This window comes from Neomonachus schauinslandi, chromosome 8, assembly GCF_002201575.2.
Source record: "Neomonachus schauinslandi chromosome 8, ASM220157v2, whole genome shotgun sequence".
Classification (NCBI taxonomy): domain Eukaryota; kingdom Metazoa; phylum Chordata; class Mammalia; order Carnivora; family Phocidae; genus Neomonachus; species Neomonachus schauinslandi.
Window position 1 is genome coordinate 51390031 of NC_058410.1, and position 26220 is coordinate 51416250.

General features: G+C 37.6%; 1 protein-coding gene across 1 annotated transcript in view; it reads left to right on the top strand.

The window, feature by feature from the left end:
• AK9 (adenylate kinase 9) overlaps positions 1-26220 on the top strand; it is a 126996-nt gene that overhangs the window by 38033 nt on the left and 62743 nt on the right. Inside the window, 9 exon segments of the mRNA XM_044917549.1 lie at positions 6765-6929; positions 8581-8596; positions 9471-9584; positions 9671-9775; positions 11489-11637; positions 18543-18699; positions 19532-19646; positions 21845-21918; positions 24831-24989. Coding sequence (XP_044773484.1) covers positions 6765-6929; positions 8581-8596; positions 9471-9584; positions 9671-9775; positions 11489-11637; positions 18543-18699; positions 19532-19646; positions 21845-21918; positions 24831-24989 — 1054 coding nt within the window.

Here is a 26220-nt window from a genome sequence, read left to right on the forward strand (position 1 = left end):
TACCATACTGTCTTGATGATGACAGCTTTGTAATAGAGCTTAAAGTCTGGAATTGTGATGCTACCAGCTTTGCTTTTCTTTTTCAACATTCCTCTGGCTATTCAGGGTCTTTTCTGGTTCCATACAAATTTTAGGATTATTTGTTCCATTTCTTTGAAAAAAGTGGTGGTATTTTGATAGGGATTGCATTGAATGTGTAGATTGCTCCAGGTAGCATTGACATCTTCACAATATTTGTTCTTCCAATCCAGGAGCATGGAATGTTTTTCCATTTCTTTGTGTCTTCCTCAATTTCTTCCATAAGTATTTTATAGTTTTCTGAGTAAAGATTCTTTGCCTCTTTGGTTAGATTTATTCCTACGTATCTTATGGTTTTGAGTGCAATTGTAAATGGGATCGACTCCTTAATTTCTCTTTCTTCTGTCTTGTTGTTGGTGTATAGGAATGTCACTGATTTCTGTGCATTGATTTTATATCCTGCCACTTTACTGAATTCTTGTATGAGTTCTAGCAGTTTTGGGGTGGAGTCTTTTGGGTTTCCCACATAAAGTATCATATCATCTGCAAAGAGTGAGAGTTTGACTTCTTCTTTGCTGATTTGGATGCCTTTTATTTCTTTTTGTTGTCTGACTGCTGTGGCTAGGACTTCTAATACTATGTTGAATAGCAGTGGTGATAGTGGACATCCCTGCCTTCCTGACCTTGGGGGAAAAGCTCTCAGTTTTTCCCCATTGAGAATGATATTCACTGTGGGTTTTTCATAGATGGCTTTTATGATATTGAGGTATGTACCCTCTATCCCTATACTCTGAAGGGTTTTGATCAAGAAAGGATGCTGTACTTTGTCAAATGCTTTTTCTGCATCTATTGAGAGGATCCTATGGTTCTTGTTCTTTCTTTTATTAATGTATTGTATCACATTGATTGATTTGCAGATATTGAACCAATCTTGCAGCCCAGGGATAAATCCCACTTGGTCGTGGTGAATAATCCTTTTAATGTACTGTTGGATCCTATTGGCTAGTATTTTGGTGAGAACTTTTGCATCCATGTTCATCAAGGATATTGGTCTGTATTTCTCCTTTTTGATGGGGTCTTTGGTTTGGGGATCAAGGTAATGGTGGCCTCATAAAATGAGTTTGGAAGTTTTCCTTCCATTTCTATTTTTTGGAACAGTTTCAGAAGAATAGGTATTAATTCTTCTTGAAATGTTTGGTAGAATTCCCCTGGGAAGCCATCTGGCCCTGGGCTTTTGTTTGTTGGGAGATTTTTGATGACTGCTTCAATTTCCTTAGTGGTTATAGGTCTGTTCAGGTTTTCTATTTCTTCCTGGTTCAGTTTTGGTAGTTGATACATCTCTAGGAATGCATCCATTTCTTCCAGATTATCTAATTTGCTGGCATATAGTTGCTCATAATATGTTCTTATAATTGTTTGTATTTCTTTGGTGTTGGTTGTAATCTCTCCTCTTTCATTCATGATTTTATTTGAGTCATTTCTCTTTTCTTTTTGATAAGTCTGGCCAGGGGTTTATCAATCTTGTTAATTCTTTCAAAGAACCAGCTCCTAGTTTCGTTGATCTGTTCTACTGTTCCTTTGGTTTCTATTTCATTGATTTCTGCTCTGATCTTTATTATTTCTCTTCTCCTTCTGGGTTTAGGCTTTATTTGCTGTTCTTTCTCTAGCTCCTTTAGGTGTAGGGTTAGGTTGTGTATTTGAGACCTTTCTTGTTTCTTGAGAAAGGCTTGTGTTGCTATATACTTTCCTCTTAGGACTGCCTTTGCTGCATCCCAAAGATTTTGAACAGTTGTGTTTTCATTTTCAGTGGTTTCCATGAACTTTTTTAATTCTTCTTTAATTTCCTGGTTGACCCATTCATTCTTTAGTAGGATGCTCTTTAGCCTCCATGTATTTGAGTTCTTTCCAACTTTCCTCTTGTGATTGAGTTCTAGTTTCAAAGCATTGTGGTCTGAAAATATGCAGGGAATGATCCCAGTCTTTTGGTACTGGTTGAGACCTGATTTGTGACCTAGGATGTGATCTATTCTGGAGAATGTTCCATGGGTACTAGAGAAGAATGTGTATTCTGTTGCTTTGGGATGGAATGTTCTGAATATATCTGTGAAGTCCATTTGGTCCAGTGTGTCATTTAAAGTCTTTATTTCCTTGTTGATCTTTTGCTTAGACGGTCTGTCCATTTCAGTGAGGGGAGTGTTAAAGTCCCCCACTATTATTGTATTGTTGTCGATGGGTTTCTTTGCTTTTGTTATTAATTGGCATATATAATTGGCTGCTCCCATGTTAGGGGCATAGATATTTACAGTTGTTAGATCTTCTTGTTGGATAGACCCTTTAAGCATGATATAGTGTCCTTCCTCATCTCTTATTAGTCTTTGGTTTAAAATCTAATTTGTCTGATATAAGGATTGCCACCACAGCTTTCTTTTGGTGTCCTTTAGCATGGTAAATGGCTTTCCACCCCCTCACTTTCACTCTGGAGGTGTCTTTGGGTCTAAAATGAGTCTCTTGCAGACAGCATATCGATAGGTCTTGTTTTTTATCCAATCTGATGGCCTGTGTCTTTTGATTGGGGCATTTAGCCCATTTACATTCAGGGTAACTACTGAAAGATATGAATTTAGTGCCATTGTATTGCCTGTAAGGTGACTGTTATTGTATATTGTCTGTGTTCTTTTCTGGCCTATGTTACTTTTAGGCTGTCTCTTTGCCTAGAGGACCCCTTTCAATATTTCTTGTAGGGCTGGTTTCGTGTTTGCAAATTCCTTTAATTTTTGTTTGTTCTGGAAGCTTTTTATCTCTCCTTCTATTTTCAATAACAGCCTAGCTGGATATAGTATTCTTGGCTGCATATTTTTCTCATTTAGTGCTCTGAATATATCATGCCAGTCCTTTCTGGCCTGCCAGGTCTCTGTGGATAGGTCTGTTGCCAATCTAATGTTTCTAGCATTGTAGGTTACAGATCTCTTCTCCCGAGCTGCTTTCAGGATTTTCTCTTTGTCGCTGAGACTCGTAAGTTTTACTATGAGATGTTGGGGTGTTGACCTATTTTTATTGATTTTGGGGGGGGGGTTCTCTGTGCCTCCTGGATTTTGATGCCTGTTTCCTTCCCCAAATTAGGGAAGTTCTCTGCTATAATTTGCTCCAATATACCTTCTGCCCCTCTCTCTCTTTCTTCTTCTTCTGGGATCCCAATTATTCTAATATTGTTTCATCTTATGGTATCACTTATCTCTCGAATTCTGCCCTTGTGATCCAGTAGTTGTTTATCTCTCTTTTTCTCAGCTTCTTTATTTTCCATCATTTGGTCTTCTCTATCACTAATTCTCTCTTCTACCTCCTTTATCCTAGCAGTTAGAGCCTCCATTTTTTATTGCACCTCATTAATAGCCTTTTTGATTTTGACTTGGTTAGATTTTAGTTCTTTTATTTCTACAGAAAGGGTTTCTCTAATATCTTCCATGCTTTCTTCAAGCCCAGCTAGTATCTTTAAAATCGTCATTCTGAATTCTAGTTCTGACATCTTACTAATGTCCGTATTGATTAGGTCCCTGGCAGTCGGTACTGCCTCTTGTTCTTTTTTTTGAGCTGATTTTTTCCATCTTGTCATTTTGTCCAGAGGACAATAGATGAATGAGAGAACACAATGCTAACAGGGTAAAAACGACCCCAGAAAAATATACACTAAACAAATCAGAAGAGACCTGAAACTGGGGAAAAAGAAAGGGAAAGAAAGAAAAACAAAAACAAAAAGATAAAAACAAAAAACAAAAAGCAGAATGTGATCAAATATGATCAGGCTGGTGCATAGATGAGTGCCACACTCTAGATTTTGGGCATATTTTGGTCTGTTAGAAGAAAGTGCCTCCCAAAATTTTAAAGAAAGAAAAACTTATATACGTACAAAAATAAGAGTAAATACGATGAAGGGATGGATTATGATTGTAAAGATGAAAATTATAAAAGATTTTATAGGGGCGCCTGGGTGGCTCAGTCGTTAAGCGTCTGCCTTAGGCTCAGGTCATGATCCCAGGGTCCTGGGATCGAGCCCTGCATCGGGCTCCCTGCTCGGCAGGAAGTCTGCTTCTCCTCTCCCACTCCCCCTGCTTGTGTTCCCTCTCTCACTGTATCTCTCTCTGTCAAATAAATAAACAAAATCTTAAAAAAAAAATTTTATAAAAGAAATTGGTAAGACAAGAAGTTGGTTGAAAAAAGGAAGAAGAGGATTTAAAAAAAAAAAAAGGGAGAGAATGTGATCAGACAGGAGACTAGAACAAAGCCATACACTAGAAATTTAGGGTATATTTTGGTGTGTTAGAAGAAACTGTACCCAAAATTTTAAAGAGAGAACAACTTATATATATATATATATATATACACCAAAAATAAGGTTAACTACTATGAAGGGATAGCATATGACTCTAAAACTGAAAAATAAAAAAGATTTTTAAAAAAGGGATTGATAAGATGTTGGTTGAAAAAGGGAAAAAGAAAAATTCAAAAAAAAGAAAAGAAATAGAAAGTTAAAAAAGAAAAAATTAACTTTGAAAGACTAAAGAATCATGGTAAAAAAGCCATGAATTCTATGTGCAGTATTCCCCTAGCACTGGAGTTCCGCCGTTCTCATTGATGGGTAAACTTGGTCTTGGCTGGCTGTTCTCACTGATCTTCTGGGGGAGGGGCCTGTTGCCATGGTTCTCAAATGTCTTTGCCTGAGGCAGAATTGCCCCGCCCTTGCCGGTCTGGGCTAAGTAATCTGCTCAGGTTTGCTCTTGGGAGCTTTTGTTCCCTGCAAGCTTTCCGTACAGCTTTGGAGGAAGAGAGTGAAAATGGCAGCCTCGCAATCTCCGCCCCAGAGGACCCGAGAGCTCGGGGCCCTGCTCCTCAGCGCGCCCCCAGAGAAAAGCAGTCAGTCACTCCCGTCTCCCCGGTCTCCGGCCGCACTCCGTGCTCACCCGGCCTGTGACCAAGCGTTTCTATCTCTGGCACCCGACCCCATGTGGATCTCCAAACCCAGCAGATCCCTGCGGTGCGCTCCCGCGCCGCTCCTCCTGGGGGAGGAAGGGGAGTCTCCCCGGATCTGCCGCTTGTTGGGTCCCTGCTGGAGGAGCAGTGGCCCGACTGTGCCACGGATCACGGTTTATGGCAACCCCAGGCAGAGAGCCCGCTCCTTGGCTCTGTCTCTGCAGCCGGCTTCCTTGCTCCGATACCTGGGAGCTCTGCCGCACTCAGGCACCCCCGGTCTTTCTGTGACCCCGAGGGCCCTGAGACCACACTGTCCCAGCAAGGGTTCCGCCCCCCTCTTAGCCACTGGAGTGACGTCCCTCAGCGGAGCCGACTTCTAAAAGTTCCGATTTTGTGCTCTGCGGCTCTATCACTTGCCAGAAGCAGCTGATGGAGGCCCCCTCCCCCGCTGTCTATCCTCCCGAATATCACCTCGGATTCACTTTTCCGCACGTCCTACCTTCCAGAAAGTGGTCGCTTTTCTGTTCAGAGTTGCTGCTATTCTTTTCTTCGATCTCCTGTTGAGTTTGTAGGTGTTGAGAATGGTTTGATCCCTATCTAGCTGAATTCCTGGGACCAGACGAAATTTAGATCTCCTACTCCTCCACCATCTTGCTCCTATATATAGAATTCTAATCCAGTTTTTTAAATGGGCAAAAGTTGAACATATGATTAAAACAGAAGGTAAGTGAATGACCAATAGCACATAAAAGAAGCTCAAACTTATTTGTGATTAGGGGACTGTAAATTTAAACTATAATAAAATACTTCACACCCACTAGAATGGCTATAATTTAAAAGATTCACAAAACCAAGTTTTGGTGAGGATATGGAGTTAACTGCAGTTTCCATAATTGCTGGTAAGAATGTAAAATAGTTCAACCACTTTGGAAACAGTTTAATGGCTTATTATAAAATCAAATATACACTTACCATATGACCCATTAATTCCACTTCTAGGTATTTGTCCAAGAGAAATAAAAACATATGTCCACAAAAAGACTTACTCAGAAATGTGCATTACTAGTCTATTTATAACAGCTCCAAATTGGAAAAGCCCAAATGCCCATCAAAGATGAATGGATTAAAAAACATTAATGAATTCATTCATTCATTCATTCATTCACCCTTGTACTCTGTGTAGCATAGTCACACAGTGATACTACTCAATAATAAAAAGGAACAGATTACTGATATATACAATTACACTGGTGAATCTCAAAAACATTGTGCTAAGGGCGGGAAGGCTTGGAAAAGATTACATACTGTATGATTCCATTTATATGAAATTCTAGAAAAGGCAAAACTAATATATACTGAGAAAAACAAAGTGGGCCAGGAACTGACTATAAGGAAGCATGAGGGAACTTTCGGGGTGATGTAAATGTTCTGTATCTTGATTGTAGTTGTTGTTATGTGTATGTGTTTGTCAAAACTCATCAAACTGTATACGTAAAATGGATGCTTTTTATTGTATATAAGTTATACATTCAAAATTGATTTTTTAAAAAAATTTGTGTAACTTGAATATATATTACATGATACGTATCTAAGTATATCATACTACACGAAAAGTATGAATTTCTGTGAAAGCATGTACTCAAAAATCATTGAATTCTGAAAATAACATATCTCAAGTGGCATTAAGATGTTTGAGGTAGATAAGTATAGATGTAGCCGAACAATGTTTAATATTCACAGTGATTTGTGCTTCCGTTGGTTTTCTCAAATATTCTTTGCAGGTAATTGACTATGCCAAGCTTGTTCAACCGCGTTTTGATAAAGCCCTTGAAACGTTAGTGAGAGATACGATAGCGGAGGCCACTGAAGCAGCGATTAAAGCTGTGAGAGAGCAGCTCTTCATAAAGCTACAAGCTAAAAGACAAGGTGAACCATCTCTGTCACATGTGTGTTCTAAGCAGAGGTCAACAATTCAGCCTGGCTGCCCAAGGGCTGGGACTTGCTTTGCTCGCCCTGGTATCCCTGGCACCTTGTACAGTGCAGTCTCTTAATAATTGATTGAAGACATGAATATACATAAACCTGACTCAAATAGAGAAAAGATTTCAGTCCTAGACCTCTAAGGAAAGGAATCAGAAAGAGCTTCCAAATTTGGATTTACTTTTGTGGATTTGCTTGCTGGGCAGAGACTGAATAGAAGTTACACCTTTATTGACTCCACTTGATTCTTGTGGAGTTTACATTGTTGCTGCTGCTGCTGCTGCGGCTGTTTTACTATGTAAATGTGGGTCAGCCCCAATTGTAATTAGTTTTTTCTATTTGGAGAATAATTTCAAGTTCAAAACAGTCATAAGGCAATGAAACTGGAAGAAGCCTTAAGGATCAATTAACACAATTCTTTAACTTTACAGATAAGGAAAACTTTTTATATAAATCGGGAAGCTTCTATCATTTTCTGTGCTTGAAACTGTTTTAATAGCAAAGAAATTATCTCTTCCTACATGGCAATGTTGAGCTTTTGCTAGGAAAGAACAGGTTATTTGCCTAATAAATCTGTCTCTTCTTTCTCAGCAGCCTATAAACAAGTGAAAGAGTCCAACATGGTGCCCAAGCGATTACAAAAACAACAGCAAAAAGACCAGCATTAAAATTACATGCCATGGGCGCCTGGGTGGCTCAGTCGGTTAAGCGACTGCCTTCGGCTCAGGTCATGATCCCGGAGTCCCGGGATCGAGTCCCGCATCGGGCTCCCTGCTCGGCAGGGAGTCTGCTTCTCCCTCTGACCCTCCCCCCTCTCATGTACTCGCTCTCTCTCATTCTCTCTCTCTCAAATAAATAAATAAAATCTTAAAAAAAAAAATTACATGCCATCCTTGGGGTGCCTGGGTGGCTCAGTTGGTTGTCTGCCTTTGACTAAGTCATGATCCTGGGCTCCTGGGATTGAGCCCTGCCTCCCGGCTCCCTGCCCAGAGGGCAGTTTGCCTCTCCCACTCCCTCTGCTCCTTCCACCACTCCTACACGCTCTTGCTCTCTCTCAAATAAATAAAATCTTTTAAAAAAAAATTAGGAATAGCATGGGGGACCACAGGGGAAAGGAGGGAAAACTAAATGGGAAGAAACCAGAGAGGGAGACAAACCATGAGAGACTCTGGACTCTGGGAAACAAACTGAAGGTTACAGAAAAGGGGGGAGGGAGGGATGGGGTAACCGGGTGATGGGTGTTAAGGAGGGCACGTGTGCTGATGAGCACTGGGTGTTATATATAACTAATGAATCATACGTAACTAATGAATGGTTGAATACTACATCAAAAATTAATGATGTACTATATGTTGGCTAACTGAACATAATAAAATAAAAAATTACATGCCATCCAAACGATCATCCAGATGATACAGAATGAATTTGTTTTTAGTATATTATCTTCAAAATGAAAACCAAAAGTTTGTTAAATACTCATGGACAATTCACAAACTAAAGCTTGAGAAATATTGGCAAAGACTATTAAGATGGCTTTTTATTCAACTTACTTAAGGCTGGACAAAAAGAATTCATTAATTCATTCACCCTTGTACTCTGTGTTAGACATGATTCTAGGTACTGGGCTACAGAGGTGAGCAAGACACATGAAACTCCTGTCTTAGTGGTTGTTACATTTTAATGGAGGTTGGGGGTCAGGGAACAAGTGGACAGATAGAAAAAATGTCACACTCTACTGGGTCAGGCAGTGACTGGGGCAGGGGTGCTGGAGTGTTAGGCTGAGCAGGGAAGACCTCTCTGAAGAGAGGACATTTAACTGAAACCTGGATCAAGAAGGAACTAGCGGGGCTCCAGGAGGAAGAACAGTGATTGATGATGTTTCTTGGAGTCTGTAGTGATTCCTTTCACATCAAATTATGGCATGGAATCATAGATTTTAGATCTTTCCACATACTGCTTTCTCCCACCAGAATATAGAAATAGATGCCATCTCTCATACACCGCAAACTTAAAATTCTCTTTTTCTTTTTCAAATTCCATAATTTAGAATTCGGATTTAGAATAAATCTGACAGTAGGGTTCTTAAACTTTTCTAGTTGGAATTTTCATGCTGGCTCCACTGATTTGCTAGTTTTGCTAATTTCACTCCCAGTATACTTTTAAGAAAAATTTGTCAGTGGAGATTATTGAGGTTTTTTAACATAGAAAATTCTATAATACAGAGGAAGGCAGCTAACATGCATTAGACTTCCTGTGTGCCAAGCATTTTCTCAGTGTTTGAGTCTATTATCTCATTTAATCCTTACAACAATGCTTTTGGCTTGATCATCCTCATTTTGCCCAGTAGAAATTGAAACAGAGAGATCAAATGATTTGCCAAAGCCACACTGCCTGAGTCAGAACTCACACTCAAGTCTGTCTGTCTTTAAAGCAGAAGATTTAATCACTATCCCTGTCTGCTTACCCCCAACTATATTTTGCTAACACAGCCCATTACTGTCTTTTAGCACAGTCAACTTCAAGAATACCTGAAAGAGAATTTGAAAGGAAAGATTATGAGAAGTTCCAATCTGATGCATATAAGAGTTTAGAAGAATCACGGTCTTCATTTGATGAAGATGGTAAAAAAATATATTCTGATGTTCTTGGCCAAATCTTTCCTAATCTAAACAGATTAGCTGATAAAGCATATTATTCTTTCATGCAGTGTTCACTCATGAATCCCAAAAAGATCGTTTTTTAGAAGACAATGAAGACAAAAAGATTTCAGAAAATGTCTTCGATGATCCAGCCTCTAAAACTGGTAAAGATGGTAACAAAATGAATGGCTCAGTGCACCTGGGTGGCTCAGTCGGTTAAGTGTCTGCCTTTAGCTCAGGTCATGATCCCAGGGTCTTGGGCTCAAGCCCTGCATCAGGCTCCCTGCTCAGTGGGAAGCCTGCTTCTCCCTCTTCCACTCTCCCTGCTTGTGTTCCCTCTCTCGCTGTCTCTCTCTCTGTCAGATAAGTAAATAAATTATTAAAAAAAAAAAAGAATGGCTCATGCCATGCTTATGGATCTTATTTCCATTTATTTCATATTTTATCATGTTTAACATTGAAACTTAAAATTATCCCCAAGATTGAACACTTAGGTTGAAAAATAGTTTTTCTCTTACAGAGTTAAACTGAACAGCTATAGAACAGAAAGAGATTTATTAGAATGAAGAAAAAAACTAATAAGATAATAAATTCTTTCTTAAAATCTGTCTAATGTACTGGAATCAGAACATCACAAACCTAGAGTTTGAGCTGTGAAATGTTACTATTTAGTGCTTTGTACCCTTATAAAATTTTTCCATTCACATATTAACATAATTGAGAGCATACAATGTAAACTATTTTTACCTTTTTTGATTCATAATACAACATTTAATTATATTATTTCATTAAGAAATATTTTAATCCTCATTTTAAATTACTGCACTATTTCCGTGTTCATAGGTAATAGTTTTAAGTAGTTCTTTATGTTGTAAACTTATTTTTCAGATTTTTTTTTGCTACTACAAATAATGCTTTAATGAATTTTTTCATTGTCTGCATGTTGACATAGGTATAATCACTAGTTTAGTGAGTATGAAGTTATAGACAGAGTCAAGTTGCTTTGCATAAAAGTTATTCCAAATTATGTTCCCCTCAGTAATATACAAAATATGTGTTATTGTTTCCTTGGTATATTCTCTATAATTTTAATTTTTATTTGATGATTTCTGAAATTTAATATTTTAATATTTGTTAGCATTTATATTTCTTCTTTTCTGAGGTGACCATTTTTGTCTTTTGCTCATTTTTCTAAATTGTCCTATCAGTTACATGTTTCTGTAAAAACTTTCTGTATTAGTCACTTATTTTTCATATTTTTTTCTACATTGGGTCATTTGTCTTTTAAATCACTTTGATGTTTTTGAAGTAGAGGGGCTGCCAGTCTTCTGTCTAAGTAGAGGAGTGGATGAATACTTATATCCTGATGCAGCCTATGAGCCAACGTAGCTGTGTAGAGTCATTCAGCATGCAGTGAGGGCAAGCATGAAGTATAACACTTGAAAAACCAGCCTGTGCCACCTTCTCTTCCATCCCTGCCAACTTGCCTACCTCTTTTCCTCTTGCTGTTTCACATGGTCCCATGCTTGTAATTGGAAGTATTCCTCTTGTTTTCTGATTCATTACCTTGATGCTCATGATTTAGCTTGACCCTGGAATCCTTTGGTCCCTATGTCTTCTACCTGGCTTCCTGGGTTTTGACTCCTGCTGGACATGACTTCTTACCTCATTCACTTTCATTCTGATGCACTGGCTCCAAGCCACTGCTCTAATGTTTTATGTTTCCTGACTTAACATTTCCTCCTCAGTCTATTTCCCCCTTCTTGGAGCATGTACTGCAGTAACACAAAGATAGTAATTTTTGGATCAAGTATTAATAATCATGTTCTATTGCAAGTAGCATTGTCCACTAAAATTATTAATGGCATTAGGTTATTTTACTTTAGATGCATTAGAAGACTCAATAGAAGAGGTAACTGCAGAGCATCCAGAGGTTATTTCTATGATAGAGGAGACTGTGAAAATGACAAAGGATATGAACTTTGAACAGCCATATGAAAAACATGCTGAAATCTTAGAGGAAATCATCAAAGAGGTAAGAAGTCCAGATCCAAATGCTTATGTTCTTTGGTAGTTTTTAATGTATCAACAATTATGCAATATAATTTCATAGCTTTGAAATTAATCCTTCTTTAACTTTTATTTTCTTTAATTGAGTTCAGTTCATTAAAATATGGTGCCTATGAAGCCAGTACCAACGTTAGATATTTCTTCTATGAGCTAATTAGTTGTAAACTGAGACAAATTTCACTCCAGAGCTAACTTATTTCATCCAACCACCTTGAACATGCATTCATAGGGGAAATGGATGAACAAACAAGTGCTTGTCCAACCTAAGGGGAAATTAAAGCCTCAGATGCTATGTCCTACCGCTGGCAAATCAGAAGGTTTATCTTTGGCTTATAAAGAACAAGATATCCACATGGGTCTATTTTGTACAGAGATCTTGAGTAAGCATTCACAGCAAAAGTCAAAGACAACAAATCTGTTTTGGGCTTTCAATGAACTTCTTTGGTATTTCTCTGTAATTTGAGAATTATGTAATTTAAAATTATATGAGAAGAAAAAAAATATTCTATGAGAGTATAGAACCACTCTATAACACATTGGGTGGGCTCCTTGAGCCCCAGGCTGTACCCAAGGTAAGTTGCTGTCCCCCTCTGAGCTTCCCATAGAGATCTTCCAACTTCTTCTGCATCCCTTCAGGTTGTTCTGTTGTCAGTTGGTTCCTTCAGAAGCATTCTGAGAACCTACTATTTGCCCCCTTAATGTGCTAGATTCTAGGGATATGAAGATGAATTAAACATAGCTCTTTAAGGAGCCATCAGTCAGGTGCAGAAGGCTGATGTATAATCCAATATTTGAGTTATCATGTACTATGTGATAAGTAGATATATACAAGGTGTAGGAATCCCACCTACCGTCAGGACTGTCATCTTTGCATGGAAAGTGAGACAAAGTATCCCAGAGGAGAGATAGGCAAGTGAGGGACGTCTTTAGCACTGTGGAAGTCCCATCCTTGCCCTTCGCTGAGGATTTCCTCCATTCTCTTCAGAGTTTATTCTGGAGGATACAAATCTACAAGGAGTACTAAAACACCTCTGATATAGGAATGTATATAGTGTCATTAGATGATAAACTGCCACTCTGGGATTGTGGAGGAGTCTAAATCACATGAGGTTTTAACATCAAATCTCATATCAGATTGTCTTTCTCAAGAGAACAGAGACCTGTGCAGGAGACTTTGACTTGTCATCAGTTTTGATGGTCTCTGTGAGTAGTCAGACTATTCTTAAAAAGTAGCTAGACTGGTGGGAGGGTTGGGGTGGCTGGGTGATAGACATTGGGGAGGGTATGTGCTATGGTGAGCGCTGTGAATTGTGTAAGACTGTTGAATCACAGACCTGTACCTCTGAAACAAATAATACATTATATGTTAAAAAAAAAAAAAAAGAAGAAGATAGCAGGAAGGGAAAAATGAGGGGGGGTGGAAATTGGAGGGGGAGACAAACCACGAGAGACTATGGACTCTGAGAAACAAACTGAGGGTTCTAGAGGGGAGGGGGGTGGGGGGATGGGTTAGCCTGGTGATGGGTATTAAAGAAGGCACGTACTGAATGGAGCACTGGGTGTTAGATGCAAACAATGAATCATGGAACACTACATCAAAAACTAATGATGTAATGTATGGTGATTAACATAACATCATTAAAAAAAAGTAGCTAGACTGAACCTAAAACTTCTCTAAAAAAAAAATAAAGTCATTAAAAAAAGGTAGCGAGATAAAGAGGGTCCTTTATGTCATTTGCTCATTTTTAATAGTTTTTCTTTGTTTTCATTTGCAGTTCTTTATGTGTTCTGAATACGAGTCCTTTGTTAGATATTGCAACTATCTTTACAAATATATTCTATTCTGAATAATAGGAGTTAATTTGAATGAAGTCCAATTGATTAACTTTTTCTTTCATAGTTAGTGCTTCATATGTCCTGTTTCAGAAATCTTTGGCTGTCCAAGTTCAGGAAGATATATATTCTCCTAGGTTTTCTTCTGTAAATTTTGCTTAGCCTTTCATATTTAGAGCTAAAATCAATTTTGAATTAATTTTGTGTATACAAAAAATATATCCAAATGGCCAATAAGCATATGAAAATGTACTCAACATCATTAATTATCAGAAAACTACAAATTAAAACCACAACATGAGGAAGGGGATGAAGAGATACAAACTTACAGTTATGAAAGAAGTCAAGGGGATAAAAAATACAGCATAGGGAATGTAGTCAGTAATATTATAATGACTTTGTATGGTGACAGAACAAATGGTAACTACATTTATCATAGTGAGCATTTTGTAATGTATTTAATTGTAGAAGCACTATGTTGTACACCTGAAACTAATATAATATTGTATATCAATGATACTTCAATAACAAATAATTATAATACATACATACATACATACTCTTACAGTTGTGTACCAGCACCATTTATTGAAAAGACCAACCTTTCCCCACTATCATTTAGTGGCTATATCTGTGTGGTCTGTTTCTGGATACTCCATTCTGTTCCATGGACCTATTTGTCTATCTGCACTCCACTACCACACATATTAACTACTGTAGCTTTTTACTAAATCTTGAAATCTGGAAGGCGGAATCCTTCAACAGCTTGTTTCTCCTGTCACTGCATCCTTCCCTGTGTCATAAGTTGTTTCGTTCTACTTGCTTTTTCAAGAGTATCTTGGCTATTATAGGTCCTTTTTACTTCCACATAAATTTTAGAATCATCAACTTTCACACACATGCAAACACACACACACACACACACACACACACATCTGCTGGAGTTTTGATTGGGTTGTATTCTATCTATAAATAAATTTGATGGAAACTACCATCTTCACAATATTGGGTCTTCTAATCCATGAGCATAGAATAGCCTTACTTTTTCTTAGTCTTTAATTTCTCCCAGTGTTGTTTTGTAGTTTTCAGTGGAGAGGTCTTCAGTGTCTCTCATTAGATTTATTTTTAGGTATTTGATGTATTTTGATCCTATTTTAGATGTTGTTGTGGTCCTACTTTGGTTTCCAATTGTTGTTTCTGTAATTGTTTTTTTATCCTGTTTTTCTATTGTACCTCCCACTAAATTTCATTTTCTGATCTAAAGCTCATAGCCCATATGCAGAACAGGTATGAATGATGCACTTGGGTCCAATGTATGATCCTGTCCAGGAAAAATGAATAGGTTTTATTTCATTTGCAAACTGGAGAGTTAGGCATGGCTCCCTGGAGTCATGGGTTAAGGAAGATTCTGAAACACATCTGTATCTCAGCTCCTTTTAGAATCTTTTAGAATTACAGTTTAACAATATTTTGCAGCCTTAAAAATACAGAAATAATGATGTGTCATTTCTACCAAAGAGAAAGAAGAGTCACTGTCTTGCAATGGAGAATGCACATTTTTCCACACTAAATCATTTGTACTTTTACCTGGTTTCCGCCTTGATGAGCTACAGAGCACACAATACAAGCAGAGGCTGGGGGACACGGGGAACTTCTTCCTGCTCCTATTTGCTTGTGTTAACTGAAGCTGTTACCTAGACTTATGCCAGAGTTATTTGCCCCGTACCTCACAGAAAAATGTCCAGGGGACAACATCAAGGAAAGTGAGGCTTTTGTGTCTAACCTGCCACTGTACATTTTCTAGCCCATGACCTATCCAGCTGCGCATCGTAACCACAGCCTATTTCTGTAGTCACTGCAGCCTTCCCCGTGTGATACGTCATTTTTGCTCTGCTTCCCTCATCACATGGTTTTTTCTCAAAAACATCTCCATTTCTGCCCTTGTATCTGTGTTCTTCACATGGTCATTATATTTTTCTATGCCCACCCCCCCCGCCACGTCTCTCTGTGTTATATACTTTCCCTGATTCTCCCAGTCTCTTCTCTTAATCGCTGTCTCCCTAGGTATGTTTTTTCAGTGATAAGTACTTGGATATACAAGTGATAAACACATGTATGTGTGTGTATCTATAATCACATATATATGTATATACATATATATGTTCATAAGTAGTAAAATTAAGAGTAAACATGAAATAGCATAGAATAAGGGAATGCAGAAATAGCATGTTTAAATGAAGGGGAAAAATTTTTATTAAGTTAAAAATCACAAAGGGATAGAAGGATGAATAGTGCATGAAAATGTTATACCATTTTTCTAAATATTGCTTTCTCCCACTCACCCCTCCCCTGAGGATGTCCAAAGAGAATGCCACTTTATTTTCAGTTGGTCAGACATCTGAGAGCCCACTTCCATGGCTCTGGTGCCGGCCAGGCCAGACACAGACCATACACAAATGCTTCCCTGGGGCCCCCTCCCTACCACTTGCCCCACAAGGCTCAGAGTCCTGCCACGCCTCCTGCTGGGGCATACACTCTGGACTTCTTTCAGATATGAAATCTTAAGGAAGGTTCCCTCTTCTCTCCACAATGATCTCAACTGGGGAATCTGCCTCAATAGATTCCTACGCCGAAGCTGTTTTGCTGATACGTCTAAAACCTGTATCCTCAGGCACCCAAGTCCTCACCCCCCGAAACTTTCCTCCCCTCAGCATTGAAATGTCCAGGCCTGAGTGCCTTGTGCACTTGCCCCCTACCTGTCAGCGATCTCTTTCCCTGAGGCAGTGGATGTGTCCATAATGCTTCACTTCTCCCTTCCCTCCAAGTCACTTGAGATAAAGTCAGAAAGACAACTTCCACATTTGGACCTGCACAAACACAGTGGAAAAACTTAAAGCAAAAGCTCAATAGAGAGGCTACTTAATAATGAGTCTCTCTATGAAAAAAACCATGAAAATCATAATTTTAGGACAAAGATCAAAAAATATTTATAATAAATATGACCTATTAATTCTTTAATACAAAGATTTCTTACAAATCAAGGAAAATGGAATATCCTAATGTAAAAGCAGGAAAAAGATACAGGTTGTTTCATCAAAGAAGAAATGCAAATGGTTAATTGAAAATTTTAATGTTCAAATTTCAAGAAAATTATGAAACTTAAAACAGTGAGATATAAATTCTTACCTATCAAATTGCCAAAGATTTTTAAAAATGTATAACAATCCATACCAGTGAGGCTATAATGAGATGGTCACATAGGAGAAGTGAAAACTGATACAGGTGTTTTGGAAACAATGTGGCAATGTGTGTGAAAGACCTTTAAAATGTTCATACCTTTATGAACCTAAAAACACATCTTCTAGGAATCTAACCTAAAAAAATATATAACATTTGGGCATAGATTTGCATATGCAGATGTTCATCACAGTGTTATATTAAAATTATAAATTATGTAAATGTTTAAGAGTGAGAGAGTGATTAAACAAATTAAGATCTATTCATTTGATAAAATACTATGAAGGCATTAATTTTTTCAAAAAAATTTGAATGAGATGGAGAAATTATAAATTATATCTCAATGTTGCTTTCATTTTCATATCTTTGAAACTGGACAGTAAGATTTTCGTTAACCATTTATATTTTTTCAGTTTTATTGAGTTGTATTTGACATATAACACTGTATTGGTTTAAGGTGTATAACATAATGATATGATATATGTATATATTGTGAAATGTTTACCACAATAATTTTCGTTAACACCCATCACTTCACACATTTAGTTTTGTGTATGTGTGATCAGAATTTCTAAGATCTACTCTCTTAGCAACTTCCAGATATACAATATAATATTGTTAACTGTAGTCAAACCATGCTGAATATTACGCCCCCGGGACCTATTTATAACTATAAATTTGTACCTTTTGACCACCTTCACCCATTCTCCCCAGCCCCACCCCTGCCTCTGGCAACCACCAATCTGTTCTGTTTCTAGGAGTTCAGTTTTTTTAGGTTCTACATATAAGTGAGATTATACAGTATTTGTCTTTCTCTGACTTATTTCATTTATATTTCTTTTTTACAGCTTTCTCTTTTTTCCCTTAATTCTGTTAAGCATTTCAAAGTGCTTAAAAAATTTTTTTAGAAGACTCTTCAATCTGAAACTAATGATACACTATATGTTAACTAATTGAATTTAAATAAAATAGTTAAAAGTTAAAAAGAATTTTTTAAAAAGGACTCTTCATTCAGATGGAAATTCATAAAGTAGGTAATCTTAAATTCTGCAGAGGCCAGTGAATTATACCCTTTCTTGTGACATCTCTTCCCCTTTGACTTCAGATATCCTGTGATTACCTGATGACACACAAACTTGAGCCGCTCAGACTTGGTGTATTCACAGGTCCACATTACTAATTTCCATACTTGCACTGAAGCTGTAGCTACTGCTCTGCCCGAGGGGGGTTGGGGACAAAGTTTAGCAGAACTCCCTAAGCACCTGCAAGGTTTATTTTGACCCAATTCCTTCCTGCTGCTTTTAGTAACCGTATCAGTACCTTCTCAGCTCTCACACTGAAGAATGAAAAGTAAAAGGGAAGTGAAGAGTGTTGTCACGAAAACAGGCAAGCTGGACTGGGCCCTTGCTACTCAAAGAGGGGTCCATGGACCACTGTCACCTAGGAGCATGTTCGAAATGCACACTCCTGGGCCCAAGACCTCCTAAATCGGGATCTGAATTCTGTAATACAGAATAACAGATAGCAAAAATGTACTGTTATATTTATTTAATAAAGGCTTTTGCTTCCCATTCTTAATTTTAAACACTTAGAGAGCTTTATTGCTTTAAAATTGTCTCTTTTATTTTTATTTTATTTATTTTTAAATTAAGTGTCTCTTTTAAAATTAAGTGACTTTTTTTTCTTTCGAGTCAGAAGAATTCAGAAGATAATTGGTTAGGGTCTGCAAAAACGATATATCAAAGTAGTATCCTTGACTTCTCTGGCTGTGATGATAATATCAGTTGTCCTTTTTCACAGGTGGTTGAAGAAAACACGAATAGGTTTTCTGGTGCCCCAAAGTATGGAGGATGGATACTGGACAACTGCCCTGTTATGAAAGAACTGTGGATAGTCTTAGTCGAGAAAGGAATTATACCTGATTTAGTAATCTATTTATCAGATACAGAAAACAATGGTTAGTAAATATTTATCATGTAAATCTGAAAGTGAAGTTTTTATTGCTGACAATATGTTTAGTTAAAATACAAAATGGAAAACTCTTCCCTCTCCCTAGTTACAAATATCACCCCAGCACTCCCTTCACAACCTAGAGGTACACAGAATGAGGCATCCACTCACCAAGTAGATGGGCAGGAATGGTGTGCTGGATCATTGGACGTTCCATCAGGCCCTTACAATTATTCTTTGGAGCTGAGAATTTAACACCCCATTCTCAATCAGCACTCTAACTTCTAAATGAAAAATATATAAGGCTGAGAGTAAAGACTATATATTAGTCCTTAACACCTCAAATGGGAAATATTAAAGACATAAAGATAGCAGAACTAAATTTTAATTATTCTGTCACTTTGAAAAAAGCTATAATAATCAAAACAGTATGGTACTGGCATAAAAACAGACACCTAGGCCAATGGAACAGACTAGAGAGCCCAGAAATATACCCATACATATATGGTCAAATAATCTTTGACATAGGAGCCAAGAATATTCTGTCATCTTGCCTTGTAAGGAAATATATTTGAAAAGAGAGTTTCCAGGGGGGAAATATGATACACCACCTCTTTTCATGTTTTAGTTATTTCTACCATGCCGATATATACCTCTTAGAAAGGATTTCAGACAGTCTCGATATTTTAAAGAACCTGGACTCTATTTAGATAAATGCTTAAAGGGAAATATATTTGGATATAGGCAGGAACAATTTTTTGTTGTTAATTTCCAAACTGTTTCTCACTATATTTTATAGAGCTTCAAAATTAATGTTATTCTCTTTATCTGTATTTCAGGGAAATATTTACTTAATAGACTGTATTTAGAGAATAAGACTGAAGTTGACTCTAAGATTTTAGAAAGATTATTAGATGAACTGCAAAAGAAAAAAAAGGAGGAAGAAGCAGCAAGGTAAAATATGTCTGGCATAATAAAACCAGTTAATGAATCTTTTATAGCTATTACATACCGGGCGCCTGGGTGGCTCAGTTGGTTAAGCGACTGCCTTCGGCTCAGGTCATGATCCTGGAGTCCCGGGATCGAGTCCCACGTCAGGCTCCCTGCTCATCAGGGAGTCTGCCTCTCTCTCTGACCCTCCCCCCTCTCATGCTTTCTCTCTCTATCTCATTCTCTCTCTCAGATAAATAAATAAAATCTTTAAAAAAATATATATATAGCTATTACATACCTACTTACAAGTTACATTTATGAAATGTCTTTAATATCAAAACAGTGGTCTACTAAGTAGATCCAATTCTAACTAAATTCTAAGAAAAACAGTAGGCTTACAAATATTTTCAGAGTGTCTAAAGTACTGAGTTGTGGATGTTTTCATGGCCCAAAATCAAACTTATTCTAGAACAAGCGTCAGCTCTCAAAAGACACTGAAAAAAAATGAGCACAGGTAAGATTTTTTTTTTTTACCATATTTATCTGTGACTTAAATAATTTTACTGACCAGTACCCACAAATTGAAAAAATAATACAATAAAAAGTAAATGAAAGGGGCGCCTGGGTGGCTCAGTCGGTTAAGCTTCTGACTATTGGTTTCAGCTCAGGTCATGATCTCAGGTCATGAGAGCCCCCCTGCCCCCCACCCTCACCCCGTGTCCTGGAGCACCGCCTTGGGCTCTGCACTCAGCGGGGAGTCTGTTTGAAATTCTCTCACAGGCGCTCCCTCTGCCCCTCCACCATCCCCTCCCCCCGCTCACAGTGTACTCTCTCTCTCTCTCTCTCAAATAAATAAAATCTTAAAAAAAAAATGGCTTTAATTATTGTTTTCCTGACATATCTCCATAAGTGTAGTAATGTCTTTTGAAGACAATAGAAGTAACTAGATTTTCACAGGATGGGGAAAGGATGCAAAGAACACTGAATATGGAGAATGACAGACATGTAAAATAGTCAGGAAAACTGCCCCAGAGTGGGCAGCTGATATGAATGAGCTCTACTTAACTCATCCCCTATTGGTGAATACTTGATACAGTTTTTTGATATTATTTTTAAAAGATGCAATCAACATTCTTATACATGTTTCTTTGTGCAGTAGTATGCCGATTCCTGAGAGCTAAATTCCTAGATATAGAATTTCTATGTCAGAGGTATACACATTTTTTTTTTAAAGATTTTATTTATTTATTTGAGAGAGAGAGAATGAGAGAGAGCAAGCACATGAGAGGGGGGAGGGTCGGAGGGAGAAGCAGACTCCCCACCGAGCAGGGAGCCCGATGCGGGACTCGATCCAGGGACTCCAGGATCATGACCTGAGCCAAAGGCAGTCGCTTAACCACCTGAGCCACCCAGGCGCCCAAAGGTATACACATTTTAATTTTTAATAAATATTGCCTTTCTCCATCACTTTACTAGTTTTCCTTATACCTATCTTCATCATTAAGGCAGGCTTAGTGTTTCAATCCTAATGAAAAATAGATTCCCTCCAGACATTTAAGTTTCCATATTTCAAGGCTCTTCAAATTTCATTATTACAATGTTGAAAAGAAAAGAAGTCAGGAAATAATTTTTTCTGATTAAAAGATAATTATCTATTTATTCAGTATAGAAAAATTTTTAATGCAAAAAAATAATAAGTAAAAGTAAAAACTCTCATAATGCCAGCATCCAGAGATAATTCCTATTAACAGTTTGATTAGCATCCTTCTAGGCTTTTGATCATTATTTATATAAACTTTAAGTACAAAATTAAAATTGTATTATACATAGTCTTATATTACACTTTTCTGTCACTTAACATATTTTGTGAACATTTCTTATTCAAAAGGGAAAATGGTACTTCTCCCATTTACCTTTGCAGCTTAGAGTTGGACAATCTTTTATTAATTTTGGCAGATTTCCTAATTAATAGCCAAAATTTTTTAAAGTGTAACATTGCAACTTTTCTTAACCAAAAAAAAAGGAAAAAAACAAACCAACCCTGAAATTAAGTGGCTTCAATATGAGCAAATTAAACATTTACATTGTAAAGTTAAAGAGTGTAATGAACATTATACACAATTTACCCAATTTTTTACCACTATAGGCCTCAAATCCTAGAATATTGTAAGATGTCTCAATTTCCAAAGGTGATTAAATTTTGGACCTTTTCCTTTCAGAAAAGCTGCTGAAGAAGCACTGAGAATAGAAGAAGACCAAAGGCTATTGGAAGCTATAAGCGAGAAAGCAAAAGGCAAACACAGATTTATATCATTAATAATGTGTCATTTAATTTTGTTTTGTTACTGCAGGCAACTGCAGTATTTCAGGTTAATTACAGACAGCATGACCGTATTTCCCAGTTTGCCCATGAGAGTCTAGGTTTATGCTATGCCTATGGTACTGAAATATTTATTTGACCCACTTTCATTCTCAGTGTTCCAATTTGGATAATAAATTGTGTGGTCACTAGAGCAATGGAGTCATAGGAAAAGACCTCTGACACAAATACCTACGCATGCTCCCTCTGCGGGTCCACAGCAGGAAGCTCAGCAGCTTGTCTTAAAATGCTGCCCTTGTCATGTAGGACACATGGATGTTGGAATTACTTCTAGTAGAAGGATCCTGCAGAAGTTGAGAAAACAGCCAATCTCCTGCTATACCCATTGTCTTTGAACTTAAATTTTCATCTCCATTATACAAGAACTTACTCCAACAGTTTCTTTTAAGACTGAAGTTCTTAACCTAGAGTTCATGGATAAAATTCAGAGGTCTGTGAACTTGAATGGGAAAATAATTACAACTTTATTTTCACTAAACTTTACCTGAAATTTAGTATTTCCTTCACTTAGTAATTAATATAGGCAACAAGTCATAATAGTATCAGCAGTATCTTGACTTTGTTACCAGTAGAAACTAAGATATTTTCATGTCACATTATAGTTCTATATATCCTCTTTATGCTAAATCACGATTCCAAAATGATGGTAGTTATTAGACCGGCTGCTAGTTCTTGTTATTTAATGCATTAGTAAAGATGCACGAATTTCCTATGGCACAAAATTTATTTTGATATCTTCATAACTGTATTTCAATATAATTGTTTTCTTATGTATTTTATTTTATGGGTTTGAAAGCATTATTCTAAGGAGGGTCCGTAAGTTTCACCAGACTGCCAAAAGGGTCCATGAAACAAAAGAGTGAAAAGTATCTATTTCAGTTTTCCTTTGTTGGCAGCAAGCACCCCAAAACTGTAAAACAACTATCATTTTTATTCTGTACACTTTTCTGTGGGTCAGGACTTAACACAGGGCTTATCTCTGCTCCTTGAGGAGCTCAGTTCAGGCTTTGAGTGGACACCTCGGAAGTCGATCCTCCAGCCCCAGGCAAGCCTTCAGAGACTGCAACCCTGAAGGACATCTTCATTGACTTCATGAGAGACCAAGAGCCAGAACCACCAATTAAGCTACTCCCAAATTCCTGACCCCAGAAACTGCAAGGATGATATGTGATTATTGTTGCTTTAATCACTAAATTTTGGAGTAATTTATTATGAAGCAATAGATAACTAATATAACACATACTTGGTAAAAATCACAGATAGTATAAGGATCTTAGAACACTTTTCAGTCCATTTATAACTTTTCTGGTACACAGATTATCCATTAGAATTCTAGAAAAAGTATTAGAACTTTTTACACTTCTCTGTGTCATTATATAAACTCTTTTCCCTAATATGGATAAGAATTCAAAATAAATAATTTACATGTATGCATATTGGAAGTTATTTTTTACTATGAGAGATACATTGTGAGTTTTTGCTGTACAGCATATAATTGCATCCCAAACCCATTCAGCAAATGCTGTTCCTTCCTTGTGTGTATCCCCATAAATTCCTCTATATGACACAAAAGAGTCATATACTAAGAAACCACATGCACTGTAGTCCTGATACAGACCCAGACCTATAAGAACACTTTTGTTTTTTTTAGGTATGTTTTGCTTTTCTTCTTTTTTTTTTCAATAATTTTTTATTATTTATTTGAGAGAGAGACAGAGAGCACAAGGGGGGAGGGGCAGAGGAGAGGGGGAAGCAGGCTCCCCACTGAGCAGGGAGCCCGACATAGGGCTCCATCCCAGGACCCTGGGATCATGACAGCCTGAGCTACCCAGGTGCCCCAAGAACACTTTAAGTTGCTTTGCTCTGGGTGCTTAATCATCCAGATTCAGATCAAAATTCAGATGCCAAAGGTATCTCATACCAGATAGTCTTGGAAGGTACTCACTGGGGGGAGAAATTTCCACAGGAGTCCAGAAAACAGGCTCATTTTTTTTTTTTTCATATCATCTGCACAGAAATATCTTGTTTTTCAACTTAATGAATATATTAAAAGGAATTGGGAGATGGGTTTTCTGACACCATTTACCCCATCTTCTTCCTGAAAGACTTCCATGCAACTACATAAAGCTTGGAATTGTGCTTTTAAAATTTACATTTGACATATTGATTCCATTATTTGTAATTAGGTGTAAGAAAATCCATCATTATACATTAAATCTAGCCTTGTACTGCTCAATGAAAATATAATGCAAGCTGCCTATGTTACTGTAAATTTTCTAGTAGCTACATAAAAAGTAAAAAGAAACAGGTGAAATTAATTATATTTATTTAATATACTATGTCCAAAATATTATTTTAACAATCAGTGCAAAAATTACTGAAAATATTTCACATTCAGTTTTTCAAACTAAGTCTTTGAAATCCATTTTGTATTTTATACTTACAGCACATTTCAATTTGGATTAGCCACATTTCAAGTGTTCCAATAGCCACACGTGGCTAATGGCTCCGTATCAGACAGTGTAGTTCTATCCCTATCCTTACTGAATGGACTTTGGGCTGGTTCCAGTTTTTTACTGTTAAAACCCTTAGGCTGCTGCTCCCATAGCATTCTGAGCACATGTACTACACACTGCCGCTACATTTGAATAGATGAAATATGTAGACAAAGTATCTGTCTCCCTCATCAAACCCCATGCTCCAGGAGGGCAGGACCATTACTTATTCTTTGTTTTGGCCTCAGCACCAATCAGACTGTCTGGCACCCAATTAAATATTTGTTGACCTAAACTGAATAATAATTTATTTCTCCTCATTTTTTCTAGAAGTAGAAGAGGCTGAACCGGAGGCTGAAGAGGAGATTGAAGGTGAGGAGCCTGAAGTTCAGGAAGGGTCTGAGGCCCTGGAGGTAGCCGAGGACACCAAGGGATCCTTACCTGAGGAGTCTGAAGCACCTGAGGTCCCTGAAACAGAACCTGAATCAGGTTAGACTCTATTGAGGGCCATGTCCTTCATTCTACTCCTGTCTATTGGGTGTGTCTGTGTGTGCACATGCATGTATTTGTGTCTTTTCTACATTAATAAAATGGAAGCAGGTGAAGAATGGTGACATGAGCTCCCAGGGAGCAGCCATTTAGTCCAAATCACATGGTTTGTGGTGTGGTAGGAAAGCCAAATCTTCTCTGCCCTGGTACCGGCAGTCAGGAGCAGGGTCAGTCATGTAATCTGTGAGTCACATGGTTTTTTTTTTTTTAAGATTTTATTTATTTGAGAGAGAGAGAATGAGAGAGAAAGAACACATGAGAGGGGATAGGGTCAGAGGGCAAAGCAGACTCCCTGCCAAGCAGGGAGCCCGATGCGGGACTCGATCCGGGGACTCCAGGATCATGACCTGAGCCGAAGGCAGTCGCTTAACCAACTGAACCACCCAGGCGCCCCAGGAAAAAGTGCTTTTAAACATACTAAAATGTAAAGCTTTTTCTTTTCTTCCATGGCCTCTCTCTCAGCTTTCATGGTGCTTTTTGTTTGCTAATTAATCTCATTCTAAGTAGACAAAAATTTTTAATTTTATTCATTGGCATGAATTTTACTGTTTATGTTGTACAAAGCTATTTTTAAATGCAAATATAGGAGTATTTAACTCATATGCTCTAATATCACCAAAATTACAGTTTGTATTTTGCAGCTTGGACATAAATTGCATTTCATTCTTTTTTTTTTTTTTTCTTGTTTGAGAGAGAGAGAGGGAGCACAGGAGTGGGGGAGGGAGGGGCAGAGGGAGAAGGAGAGAGAATCTTAAGCAGGCTCCACGCTTAGCTCTTAAGCAGAGCCTGACACAGGGCTCCATATCACAGCCCTGAGATCATGACCTGAATCAAAACCAAGAGTTGGCCACTTAAGCAACTGAGCTACCCAGGCTCCCATTATATGCATTTCATCCTTAACAGAATACCAAGTCAGTTTCATGCACAAAACTAACTGAGCTTTTTATTTCACTTCTTAATATGCACATATGTTCTATCGACACTCTCTAACTTTAGCTTACTAATGATTAAGGAAAGACTAAAAGAAAGGGAACTCTGGGTTGCCCTATCTTTTCCTTTCCTTCTATGTCATCGTTTTCAGCCTAAGTGTTTAGCTAATACAGGAAAGTAACATGAGTAAGAAAGGTTCCTTGGTTATTCATGTCTCTGAATGTTACCACCTTCTTTCAGC